This window comes from Mesitornis unicolor, unplaced genomic scaffold (assembly GCF_000695765.1).
Source record: "Mesitornis unicolor isolate BGI_N332 unplaced genomic scaffold, ASM69576v1 scaffold36034, whole genome shotgun sequence".
Lineage (NCBI taxonomy): Eukaryota > Metazoa > Chordata > Aves > Mesitornithiformes > Mesitornithidae > Mesitornis > Mesitornis unicolor.
In genome coordinates this window covers 1-13,348 of record NW_010181377.1, presented here as the reverse complement: position 1 = coordinate 13,348, position 13,348 = coordinate 1, and the positions used below count along the sequence as shown (strand labels likewise).

General features: G+C 56.2%; 1 protein-coding gene across 1 annotated transcript; it reads right to left on the bottom strand.

Annotated features, from left to right (window-relative positions):
* Positions 1-7,824: 7,824 nt before the first annotated feature.
* Positions 7,825-13,233, bottom strand: LOC104539802 (peroxisome proliferator-activated receptor gamma coactivator-related protein 1-like; the record flags this gene model as incomplete). Its single annotated transcript, XM_010183413.1, has 11 exons — positions 13,011-13,233; positions 12,540-12,593; positions 12,113-12,173; positions 11,674-11,741; positions 11,370-11,510; positions 10,723-11,278; positions 9,116-9,265; positions 8,885-8,948; positions 8,529-8,650; positions 8,243-8,394; positions 7,825-7,922 (listed from the first exon to the last, which is right to left on the bottom strand). Coding segments are annotated over exons 1-11 (1,689 nt in total), but the record flags the coding sequence as incomplete, so codon positions are not given.
* Positions 13,234-13,348: the final 115 nt, after the last annotated feature.

The window sequence follows — 13,348 nt, the reverse complement described above, 5'->3', positions numbered from 1 at the left end:
CATAGTCTGAACTAGCTCCTCTGGCATTGTAACATGTGTTGCCCCAAAGCTTGTGATCTTCTGTTATACACTTAATCTGCAAATTTTTAACCAATTAAGTCCTCTGCCTACATGGTGAGTGCAACCCCAGGCCTTGGAAGTTCTGACACACAGACACTGACCAGTCTGCACATCCGCATTACACAACACCGTAAATGTCCCATGTGCACTTCGTGAGACCTTCGATGAACCACAGACATCTTGCCTGTTAGCCTTGCCAGACCATTTGAGTAACGTAGTCAAGCATGTCCACTCTTGGGTTGCACGGCTAGAGCTGTTAAAGTTCTGTTTTCTAAGCCTGTGCAGCATTGCTCCAGCAAACAAGTGGTATTTGGGAATCCCTTTGCCCTCAGGTACTTGAAGGAGAGCTGTTTTATTTAGGGACAAGTTCCAACTGTCTCTAGGTAACAGAGAAAGCATATTTTCTGCTGCTTCTCCACATACTTCCTGCCTCTAAAAATAAGCTATTTAAAGATGCAGTTTCCAATACTCACCAGTTCACCTGTGAACAGAACTTGTACACAATATTGGTATCATACACAAATTCACAACCTTGTAACTCACCCATTGACTAAGCCTTCTGACCACTCTCAGTTTACCTTGCTTAGTGTAGGACTAGTGGGTCTCCCCTGAATTAAGTCTGGAGGTGTTATATCCATTTGTCCTAGCGGTGTTATCTCCCAAGGCTCAGTTGTCACCTAACCAGGATCTTCCGAGGTTACACGAGAAACACCATGTCCTTTATCTCCCTCCTCCATTCACAGAACAAGTCCTTCTCCTAAGATTTTGCAGCAGCCTGCGAGTTGTGCCATTTGCTGTGGTCACATCAGGCAAGCCAAAATTTTGGTAAACTGGCAATACGACAAACTGGCAGAGGATCATGAACCCCTTTATGGACTGGGATGCTTGGAGGAGGCAGAGCGTGCCACCTCAGACAAAGCCACAGAAATGGGCATGCATGGAAGCCGGCTGGGAGCATCCCATCTGTAGGAGGAGAGCTGGAATTTGGGAAGCAAAAAAAGTAAAACAACTCATTGTAAGGACATAAAAGGGGATGGCATGGATAAGACACATCCTGAGAAGGTGTGAGAAAGGGTGGCAAAAAGGACCCTGCACAGGTATTCCCAAGGGCTGGCTACAACCGCAACAGATGCGGCCTTGAGCATAAACTGTGCTGTCTCTAGAGCTACAAGAATAAAGAGTAGAAATTGTGCAATTATACAGCCTTTAATTCCCCAGTGAATAAACAACACCAAAATAGCAGGGCTTGGGTACCCTCTGACAAAACGGAAAGCAGATTTTCTTATTGATTCATTGTAACATAAAATACGTTATTTCGGACATGGCTTTAGTGAATGGTGAGATTGCTCCATCAGTCTGGCAACAGCAGGAAGGAGCAGACACCCAACACAGACAGAGCCTGCAGGGAGTGGGGTGCTGCAGCCAAAACCCAAGGTGGGTTTTACTCTGTTCCAGTAAAGGTGATTAGGCCAACACAGGGAGTGATGAGATACCTAACAAAACAGGAAGAGGGCAATAGAAATTGCACTTAGATGAGGCTGCCAGTTTCTTAGACTGAGGCACCCAACCTGGAGTTAAGGATGGTGCACTGTGAACCAGGAGAAGCTGCTACTAAAGGTGACAATGAGCCCCAAGGTTGGTAAGGAGATTCAGGAAAGGCTGCCCAAGCAGCACCAAAAACAAGCACAACCAGGCCGCAGGAAGGATATTAACCTCCTGCCTTGGGAATAAATTCAAGTTAGAAAATCCAGTGGTAATTTAAGTGGAGCCAAGTGCAAGCTCCCAAAATGCAAAGGCAGCACAGTGTTGGGAGGGATTGCAAGTGCTGAGAGAAGTAATTCCTCTTAAAAGAAAAAGAAGGGGACCTTGACCTTGTCAGGGGATGGGGGAAGTAGGGTGAAATATAACAGCACAAAGGGCAAACTTAAACACTTGGGAACCAGCAGCAAGGGCATTTGCTATAAACTGATGAAATGGAGGCACCGAAGGAATTAAAAAGACCTTACTGCACTTGAAGGGTGAACATGAAGCAGCAGCGTGATGCTTCTGTGAAAAAGGAATGGCATGATGCTAGGATGCATCAGACAAGTTATTTTTAGCAGACAGAAACAGTATTGCCATTGCGCAAGGCATTGTGAGACTTCTTCCAGAACATCCCTGTAGCTCTGCATCCAGGAAGGATAAATTTCCACTGCACTGAGAAAAACTATGTGGATACAGAGACAAACAAGCACCCGCTTATGAAGATCTGCTGGAAGAGCCTGGCTTGCTCTGGCCAGACAGCGGCTGAGAGGGGACAAATCTATTTCTGAAGAGCCACTGAAAGAAAATTCTAAATAAGAAAATGTTAGTAAAGTCTTTAAGGCATACAATAACAGCACAAAATAATAAATAAGTTTAGATCGTGAATTGGTGAGTTCCCAGCCCTGCCAGGAGTGAAGTACTGGTCCAGCCTTCCAAGAAGGGTAATGGCGCAGAGAAATCCAGATAAATTTAATGTACAGTTTGATAGAACTCCTTCCAAAAATCGTACATGGAGGAGCCCCAGGGATGGGCAGTTCAGCCTGGGACACAGCTCCTGGCTGGCCACGGAGTCAGCAGAGCTCGGGTCATTTGGAGGAGGTGCTGCTTCAACCCCAGGCTTCCCAATTTCTGCTGGTCACTGTGGAGATGAGGAATAAACAATTTCCCCCTTATTTGTTCCTTAAGGTACCATGGTTTTCCTTCTCCCAGAGCACTAAAGACAAGCTCTGGGCCCCATGCATTGGTGCTCCCAACATTACAGTCCCAGAGGTCTGCTCACACATTAGGCTTAATGCTATTGCCAGATTAGGGTCAGAAGGGAATTTTCCTGGATTGATAGAAAAATTGTGCTTGCATTTTTTGTGTGGTTTTGTTTTGGGGGTTTTGTTTGTTCAGGTTTGGGGTGGGGTTTTTCTGGTAGGGGGTTGCCCTTCTCCAAGTTCATGTCTATTTTCTAGATCCTATGTAATTTCTTTCATAAATTCTCTGCCATCACCAGGCTGCAGACCTGATGGTCCCTTAATCTCCCCGCTTGCTTCCCATGGCACATTACAGTTGCAGCTTTTTTGCTGAGAGGAGTCAGGAAGCGTTTGCAGTGCCTGGTTCATGGGGTGAGTGGAGCAGGTGTCCAGTCTGGAGGCACGAGTAGAGCATTCATTGCACCTTTATCCACAGCCACAGGACACTTCACTTTGGGATGACCCTGGAGGACTGCCCCAGTGTGAACAAACTGCACAAGCAGCTGCAAGAGGGAACATGGGAATTAACCCAGGCTCTCAGCTGTACAAGCACAGAGGTAAAGCATGCACAGCCACTGGCTGGCCTCCAGGGCTTGCTTGCAAGCAGAGCAGGCAGGGATCTGGGACAAGGGATGTGTGAGAGCAGAGAAAGTGTGAGAGTGAGGTAGCTCCAAAGCATCAGGCTCTGTGCACCACAGGTGGAATAAGCATCTCTCCCAGCTCTCAGGGGTTCCTCTGAGTCCACATTCCCAGTGATCCCAGTGCCAGATTCCCATGGCCCCTCTCTGAAGCTGGGCACCCCTGTGAGGCTCCCAGTACAGGGACCCCAGGCTGAGGAGGCAGAGACACGACACAGCAGCAGCTTCTGCTTTGGGTCAGGACCTCCGAGCACTTGGATGCGTGAAGTCAGCCTGGATCTCAAGGACTGGTGGTCCCAAGGAAGGGAATGGGTGCAAACAGCAAGGAGCATTGCAAAGCCAGGTTTGTGCCTGGCACCTCTCCCCATGGGGTCCCTGCCAACTTTCAAGATGAGCACAACCAAATATCTTAAGTGTGAACACCCCAAGTGTGGAAGAGAACACCCACCTCATGGCAATGTGGGTGCTCAGTCCTGGGCAGCATCCAGCCCCAAGGTGCCAGAATAACCTTTCCTGAGGATAAAGGGCTCTGCTGTTGCTGAGGAAATGAGCTCTGCAAAGCAATGGGGGCAAGGGCTGTGCAGCCTCTGGCTCCAGGCAGAGGTGTGCAAGGAGCGCTGCTGTCAGACTCTCCTGCTGCCCCCACTGCCTTTTGCACATGGGGTCCAAAACAGCTTTCACATAGAGGACAGGCCCTCATCTTCCAGGTTTCACCCATGGTAAAAGACCACTCTGGATGCCTTCCTATCTTGGAGATCACATTCAGGACATAGTGATTCAAGAGGGAATGAGAAGGGAAAGGGAGGAGGAAGGTATGAAATCAGCATCAGCCCCTGGGAAGTTCATTTCAGCAGAAGGGTGCAGATGGCAGGGCCTGGTGTAGGGAGCGTTAGGGATAACCACAAGAGTAGAGTCTGCAGCAGGAACAGAAGAAGAAAGGTTGAGAAGACCTTGAAGAGAAACAGAGTGAAATCCCCAGGTCTGCTTAGTGACCTCTCAGAAAACACCCCCTGTGTGGTCCCCAGCCCAGGGCTGCTGCAGCCTGGGGCAGAGCCACTCATGCAGGCAGCGCAGGATGCTGAAGGATGCTGAAACTCATAGGAGGAAGGTTGGCTGTCCTACATGCACCACGTGCCTTGGATGAAGCAGATTTGCTTCTAAGAGACTCCCTCCAAGAGCTGGGATCCCTACAAAGCCCCAGCTCTGCCCCTCACCTCTGGCATGGCTCTGGTAGAGGAAATTCCCACAGGTACCGCATGAGCTGGACTCCAGCCCCTTCCAAAGGGCACCTGCAAGGCAAGGGGGACTACTCTGGGCCAACAATGTGGCCACCAGCAGGACTTACCTATTGGAATGCAGAAGAGAGCCAAGGTTTGGCGCTTCCAAGGCAGAGCCATGCCCAAACTCCCAAACTAGGCTGTCTGCAGCGCAGCCAGGCGGTGCAGCTGGCACGGAGGAGGCACACAGAGCTGCCCACCATTGAGCCAGGGCTCATCCACACACACAACAGCTTCAGTAGCCAAAGGCAGGCACATCCCACCTGTGTTAGAGCTCAGGGAATGCATCCATGCTGCCACAACAGCTGTGCTCACCTCCGCAGCTGTGCCAGCTGGCTGCACGGCTGAGCAAGAGATGTGCTGCAAGTGCTGTTCCTCACCGCGGTGCTCCGATCCTCTGCAGACTGCTCACACCAGCACCTAAAGAGAGCTGGCTCTGCACCGCTTACCGCTCTCCTGCTGCCTCCTTGCAGCAGCTGGGTGGCAGGAAAACACCTTTCTGCAGCTCTCACACCCTCCACAGCAGACCTTAAATCAATAACCCCAGAACACAGGGCCAGGTTATTGCTAACGGAAACCATTAAACTGTAACATGGGGGGATAAAGCTGGCCTCTAACACTTGAAAGATTTATAGGGCACAACAGCAGGGTGTTAATTCTTCTGGCAACACAAACGCTTTCACACTCCCTGCCTTTTCCTCACCCGCAGGAGCATGGAGAGCAGACCACGTGCAGCCCAGCCCCAGGAACACAAGGACACAGCTGTGTTGGTGCTGCTGCCAGCGGCACACACATTTGGGGCAATGCTGCAGTTGCAGGGCTGCCCAAATGCACACAGCTCGGGTCCAAGGGGTAGCACACCCGCAGGAGATTGTTCTGCCAGGGGATGTGCCCAAGGAAGCTTTCTGATGACATTCCCAGCTCTCACCTGTCTCCACAGCTGCAGCAGCAGTTCAACGAAAGGCTGTGAAGAAACTTTGAGACCAGCTAAAGTGGTTGGAGAAGGCAACCCAGCTTTTGGGCTCACGAGCCTTTCTTCAGACCTGAATAAGCCTACAGCTTGGAGGTGTTTTTTGCAGCTGGTTGAACAGGCACTCTCCCTGCAACATCTTGCTTGGATCCGTGTGCCTCCAGTGCTGCTGTGGCAGCTCAGAGACCAGGGAGCTGCTCGTCAGTGCTGCGATAGGCCCAGCTGCCCTGGGCTGGAGAGGAGCTGCACATGTGCTGCAGTAAAAGGGGTTTGGACGGGGTCTTCCTCCTGTGTTCCTGCTGGGCACTGACTTTCACCCCCTCCTGCCAAGTCGAGGTCCCTGGAAGAACTGCATTACTGATTAACAGCCCCCTGCCTGCCAGCCCCCCCATCCCACTCACACCTTTGCCTGCAGCCACTTTCTTGGACCCTCCTTTGTGCAAAGTCCAGGGCCAGGCAGGAGAGGACAGGGTGGGAGCTCACCCCGCTGGCAGCCTCACCATACCCCACATACCTGGGGTACCATAGAGGCCTCCTCGGGACAAGCTACAGAGCAGCACAGGTCACCCAGCACACAGGCAGGAGCAGAAGCATCCCCCTCCATCCGGAGAGGGCACAAGTGGGCTCCAGCCATTGTGCTAATTCTGGACCATAACACTGCTGCACCACACTCCCAAAGGGTCTCAGAGGTCTAAGGATGATCCAAGTGGCAGCATTGGCTGGATACCCCACCTTGGGTTTATCACTGCTATTCCCCTCTCCGCTCTCCTACAAGAGGAATGGGCACAGCCTCCATCAAGTAAGGGGTCTGGGGTGACTTTGGCCAGCCCTCTTCCACAGGCAATGCAAGGAGCCCTGGGGGGGTCCATGCCCTGCCCATCTCTTCCCTTCAAGCTCCCCTAGCTCTGCAGACCCAAGCTGGGTGGCTGCAGGACCCCCCACCCCACAGTGTGCTGAGAGGGGGCCCAACCATGCACCACTGCACCCTGCCCAAGCCTGTTCCAGTCTCAAAACTGGGATGCTTGATGCCATCTTGGGGTTCCCTGTCAGCACTGCAAGCTCAGCCCATTCCTGTGCTGGGGATGCCAGGAGCAGCTTGATGCAGGGCTTTTCCCCAGCCGCCTGCACTAGAGCGGGAAGCAGGGCCCCGGCATTGCTAGCTCAGGGAGAGGTGCAGGGAAGGTGCTCAGGAGCAGATCCAAGCACACTCCTTTGGGGGATCCCTACCTGGGACTGCCTTTTTCCTCCATGACCTGGAGCACATGGGGGTCCTGGACAGGCATCCTGCACCCTCTTCCCCACCCCTGTCCATCCTCCCTGCATCAAGCACCATCACACGCTGTGCTCTGCCCACTGCGGATGCCTGTAACCTTCCTGCAGGGGACAGGCAGAGGCTGTGGTCGCACACGCTGCCCTCAGAGCAGGCAGACCCCTGCCCCTGCTCCTGTCAAGGCCTTCAGCCCCCTGCACTCCAGCCTCCAGTGGCAGTGGAGGAGGATCTTGCACTGCCCCTTCGTGGCCACCACGGGAGGTGCAGGTGGTCCCAAAACCCAGCCAGGCGCTTCAGGACTGAGATGCCAGGTCCTCACACCAGCAGAGCTCAAAAATTGGTCAGAGGGGTCTGCACTGCCTGTCCTCAAAGAGGCATTCACCCCGTGCCAGGCCATTTGGAGGCTGCCACAGACCCCTCAGAGCAGCTCGGTGACCCCAGTCCTGCCCCATTTTTCCCCAGATGCCCACTCCTGTACCCACTCCCCAACCTGTGCTCTTTCATAGGGCCAGACCCAAGTACGGAGACCCTGGGGTCCTCAGGGGACACAGTCCAACCCCACGCCTGGGAATGGCCTGCGTGAAGGAGGAGACGAGGCAGCGCTGCTGTTTGGGCATCCACATTTATTACACGGCTGGGGCAGGCCTGGGGCTGCCACTTGCCTGGGCCCCTTCGGTCGAAGGCAAATGACCCTTCCTCCTTAAATATTGGTTATAAAACAAATTTCTTTTTTTCCTTTTTCTTTTTCTTAAAAACCCCATCTCTCTCTCTCTCTCCCCATACTTTTTTTGTCTTTTGTATTTGAGTATAAAAGTGGGGGCGGGCACTCCGCCTCGCCTGCCGCTACCTCCGCAGGCTGCGGGCCCTGCCGCAGCAGCGTGTCGAAATCCAGGGAGTCAAACTTGCTCTTGACGGGGGCTGGGGCGAAATCCTCCCGGTTCGAGTCTGGAAGACACGGGGAGAGGCTGCCTTGAGCCACACGGATGCTGGCACGGTTCTGGCCATTCCCACAGCAACTCCTTCCGATCCTGCTTCCCGTGCCAACCTCCAGAGCTGGGCTGGTGGAGAACCAGACCTGACTCCCATCACAGCACTGGAGGGATGGGGAGTCCCTGTCCCACCTTCCCCCAGGGCAGGATTATCCCTGGACATGGCCCTGTTCCCCCAAGCCTGACTGACCTCAGGGATAGGGACACCCTCACCTCTAGGAAGGGTCCAGGTTGTGTCATCCCCCACCCGCTCAGCTTGGGGGCTGCACTACTCACCCAAATCAGCATAGTTCCTCCTGCAGAACTGCCGGCGGCCGCCAAAACACAGGTCAAAGGGCTGCTCGTCCGGGCGCCGCAGCTTGTGCCCGCTCTCAATGGCAGCAAAGGCTTCCTCGGCATAGCGGTAGGTGACAAAGCCGTAGTTGTCCCTGGAGCCAGAGAAGGAGATCAGCAGCAATGCATTGTTTGTCCCCCCTCGGTCTGCACCATCCCCTCAAAGAATGGGAAAAGAGGAGCCATCTCTGGGACGGGGCTGCCCCGTCTCCTCCCCAGCAGCTCTTACCCCTCGGAGCGGAAGTGCAGGGTGCACTCCTCAATGTCCCCAAACACAGAGAAGCGGTGCCGCAGCTCCGACCGCGTCATCCTGCTGGGGATCTTGCCAATGAACACAACTCGTCGCTCCTCCTGTGGGCAGGGATGCACCGTCCATGAGAGGAACAAGGCAGGCTCAGCACCGCCAAACCCCGCTGGTGAGCAGGAGCTGTCCCACGGAGCACCCTACCTTCATCACCACCCATCACCCCATGTCCTTGCCAGAGCCTCTCCCAGCAGTGCTGCCTGCAAGGCTGAGAGTCCACAGCTTTCTGAAGTGATGGAGGGGGTGGGGGGGCCCCAAATCCCCAGCCCCAAAGCACTCACTATTGCACGTTCCTTCTGGAGTATCCTCTGCCTTTGGTAGTGGTCCTGTGCGTTGTAACTGTATCTGGCAGGGCAGAAACCAGACAGATGAGCTACAGGGTCATGCGGATGACAAAAGAGTGATCCCAGACACAAGAGAGAGACTGGAGGAGTGGGTGCACCCCTGCCTGGGATGCGGGAGGCCAGGAGATGGGTCTGAGGAGCTCACACCCCTGCAGAGGCCACACTCACCTTCTCCGCCTGTTACTCCTCCTGCGGGGCGACGGGGAGCGGGACTGGCTGCGGGATGTGGACCTGGACGTGTAGGATGACCTTGATGAGGAGGAGGAGGACCTGTCCCGGGATCGGCCACATGACCCACAGCTGGAGCGGGAGGAGGAGCTGTGGGAACATCTTGAACGGTATCTGGGGAAGGAGAGACAGATCAGTGCTGAGCCCTTCCCATGCCCAGCACCATGAGAAGCCAAAGACTCCCATCCGCCCTGAGGTACCCAACACTCTGTTCATACAAGAGCATCCCCAGGGTGAGCTGGGCTATGGAAAACCCTGCCTGAGTTTGTGAAGCAGTAACACCACCACAGAGATGCCGCTCCACATGGCTCCACACACTGCAGAACAAAGGGCACGGGCTCACAGCAGGCACAGCCTCTGAAGAGCAACAGTCACACATGGACCGTGGAGCACATGGCCTGACCCAGGAGGGGCTGAGGCTGCCGTGCTGAGCCCCACACAGTGCACGAGATAACACCAAAGCCATTGCATCCATGTTGCACTCAACAGACACACAAATGAAGACCATGGGTGCTGCCGACTGCACCAGGGGCCATGGCATGCACTAGGACAAAGATGGGCTTCTGTGCCCACAGCCTCCTTCCTGCAAGAGCTTCTTGGGCAGGGCCACACAAAGCTTAGGGGCAGCAGGATGGAAACCCTTCTGGGACGAAGCTGTGCTGCCTCTGGACAGCAACAGGGTCTTTCTCTAAACGTGCTGCCCACAGGTGGTCCCTGCCATGGGGAAAACCAGGCCCCAAGCAGGGTGTACTGCCTGGTACTACCACAAATTCTCCCGGGGACAGCAGGTCAGGATGGCACAGCCCATGGGGACATTTCCCAGCACAGGGCCAGCAGCATTTGCTGGAAACCCAACCCAGACCAGACAAGTCCCTGAGCTGCCCATATCTGGGACAGGGGACTTCAAAACCAGCTGAACATCCAGGGAATGGCAGATGAGGGATCCCTCACCAGCTCCAGTGCCTCCCACCCCAGTTGGGACAGGCTGTGTGTCACTGAGATGCACAAGGACTCCAAAATAAATGCTCTCTGCAGTGACCAGACTGCTTTACTTTCCTACACAGCCACCTCCACAAGGAGCATGGGGACTCCTGGGGCAGCCAAGCCAGACGAGTTTTTCTCTGCTTGCCTCCAGCAGCTCCTGGATGCCATTATGGTTCCTCTCATTTCTACACCTACGGCTGCACCAGCCCCACAGCACAAACACCAAAACCTGCAATAATACCCTAGAAAAAGCATCCAAATGCCAAGGTGCAGCCAAGGACTTGGACCATGGTGCTCCGGGAGGAGTAAGGAAGCCTGGCTCAGCGGTGGCTTTGCAGGAACGCCTGCCCAGACATGGGGTTCAGCCAGACACCCACTGGCAGGATATCGCAGCAGCTTCCCAGTCTCTGTGAGCCAGCCACCCCTTCAGAGGGCCCACAAGGACAAAAAGAACAAATATAGCCGTCAAGTAGGTCAATGAGGTGGTGTCTGGGCACCCTCGCAAAAGATTGGCCACCAAGCAATTGCCCAAAGAGCCACCAGGCAGACGCTCCACCACCTACCTTCGCCACCGCTTGGGCGGTGGGGAGAACGACCGTGAACGGGACCGGGAGGACGAGGATGAAGATGAAGATGAGGACTCACTAGCTCCATCCGAACTGGAGCTGAAGGAGTGGCTGGCACGGCTCCGGCCAGCCCTCCAGCTGCTGCCAGAGGGGCTGGGTGAGTCCCGAGGTCTCCGGTAGCAGCGCAGGGACCTCTTGGCAGCAACGCGGCCAGGCTGGGCACTGGGAGTCTGCACCTCCTGGTCCCGACAGGGGGATGCGGCTGGAGACAGCAGCACCGAGGTGGGGGGGCTGCTGCACCCTGCAGTGGCCTCACTGGGGACGCTAGTCCGATAATCCAGGGGGGCAAGGCAGGCTGTCCCCAGAGGCTCCTGGTCAGGCCCCACAGTGGTGGTGGGGACTGGCGGAGTGGGCTTAGGCTGGTCCAGCGTCCGTTTGGTTAAGGAGGAGATGGGTTTGATGGTGATGTCCCGGTGGTGCTTGACGTTCCAGCGGGAGCCGCCCTCAGCAGGGGGCTGCGTTTTGTCTGCCGGTGCTCCCCGGCCGTGCTGCACTGGGAATGCAGTAGTCGTGGTCTCCCGAGCAGACGTGGCTGGGGGCAGAGCTGGCAGGGGCCGGTGCTTGGCTCTTCCCCTGGATTTTGCTTGGGGGCAGCAGCTTGGCCTTCGTCAGCATGGCCATCTTCTGGGGGCCTTCCTGGGGTGCAGACCCAGGCTTGGCCAGCAGTGAGACAGCAGGCAACGGCTTCCAGAGCTGGTGTGGGGGCGTTGCTGGAGGCGTGAGGCCTGTGAGAGCACCAGAAAGCTTTGAAGAGCAGCCCCTTGCTGCAACCTGTCCGGCTGGGCTCCCTCTCAGCCACACCTTCCCTCAAGCCCTAGGGTCTCTCCCCAGCCCCATAGCCCCTGCCAGGACAGGGTGGGCTCCCCCCTGCCTCGCCCCGGGCGTTACCTGCCACATTGGCCAGCTCAGAGGCCTGCAGGCTGTCCAGGGGCTTCCTGTCCTGCTGGGTCTCAGGCCTAGGAAGGGGAAAGGAGCTTTGTCAAACACAGCAGCCAAACTGCAGCCCCAGCACTCTCGTCTGGGGCACCTGCCCAAGCTTCCCCCCTGCCTTGACAGTGGGAACTGAAAATCTGAGAGCTGCAAGGATGGGGCTTGCACAGCCTGGTCATGTCCATCATTGCTTCCTTCAATTTTCCCTCCTCAGTGCCAGCTCTGGCCCCCAGCCCAGCAAGGAGCTCAGCCCCTCCTGGGTTGGACAACACAGCCTCTGGCAGATTTCAGACCGTGTCGGGACTGAGAGCTGCCCCATGCCCCTGGCCAAAGGCAGGGCTCAGCCCTCGATCAGGCTCCATGCTGGAGCACTGGCCGCGGAGGTCTCAGCACTCACCCAGAGCTCCCTGCTGGCCGCTTGTCCTCAGGGGGCTGCACAGGAGCCTCCTCCTTCTTGGCTGAAAAGAGAGCACACAGGTCATGGTGGTAGGAGGCCAGGGGACAGACCCCACATAGGGAGATATATAGAGACAGAGAGGTTTCACAGCAGCCCAAACTGAGCTCCCTGCAGAGAGGAGCTGCACATCCCCTTTCCTTCCTGGGCTTTTCACCACTCCCCTTGGCCACTCCAGGGACCCCCAGTAGCTTTCTCATGCCAGGAAGGAGATGGAGGCAGACAGCCTTCTGGGACAAGGCACCCAGGCAGGGTAACACCAGCCCACAGGCAGCAGTGTCCTGGTCCCCCCATGGACAGCACGGGCAGCCCAGTGAGGCTGGCAGGGCACAGGGGGAGCCCCATGACAGACAATGCGCCACATCCGCACCTTCAGACTTCTCGAACTGCTCCAGCAGGCTGGACAGGTCGGTGGCTTCAATCCCTGGGCCAGGGAGAGAACACAGCCAGTTAGGTCAACCAAAACCCTCCCGGCACCATGGGGATGCATCCCCGGCCCCATTCTCCCCCTGAATCAGCCTCCCTGGGTAACAGGGCAAGCACCGGGGGGGAGAAGCAGCAGCAGAGCTTGCAGCAGCTCTGCATGTCCCACAGCAGGGACAGGAGCACCCAGCTCTGCAGCCCCAGGAGGGACCAGTTTGGGCAGAGTCACTCCAGACCAACTGGAGGCAACGTCCCGGCAGGGCGCTGGGAAGACTGCAAGCCTGCAGGTGCAGCTTTGCCACTCTCACCCCCAAGGAGTGCCAGGGACCCGTGCCAGCTGGTCCATGGGCTGCCGGCCGGAACACCAGCCCACCGGCTGGCGACACTCAGCCCAGTACCCTGCAGCCCTGCTGCTCACCGATCTCGCTGATGAAGGCTTGCACGATGTCCTTGCTGCTGCTGCTGGGCTGCGCCATGCTGAGAAGCGGCTGGTGCCTCCACGGCCGCGCAGCAGGTGCCTTGGTGGGCAGGATGCTCTCTCGGGTCGGTTTTGGTGGTGGTGCTGCAGCCTGGAAGGTGGATTTAGGGCCAGGTGGCTCCTGCTCAGCAGCTGCCTTGGGCTCTGGCAGGTCTTTCTCCATCACCCCCTTGCCCGGCCCTGCAGCCTCTTCTGTGGGGTGGGTGCCAGGGGGCTCCCCGGCAGGGCCAGGGGACACTTCAGCAGCACAATGGATGGCAGCTGGGGGGTCCTTCTGG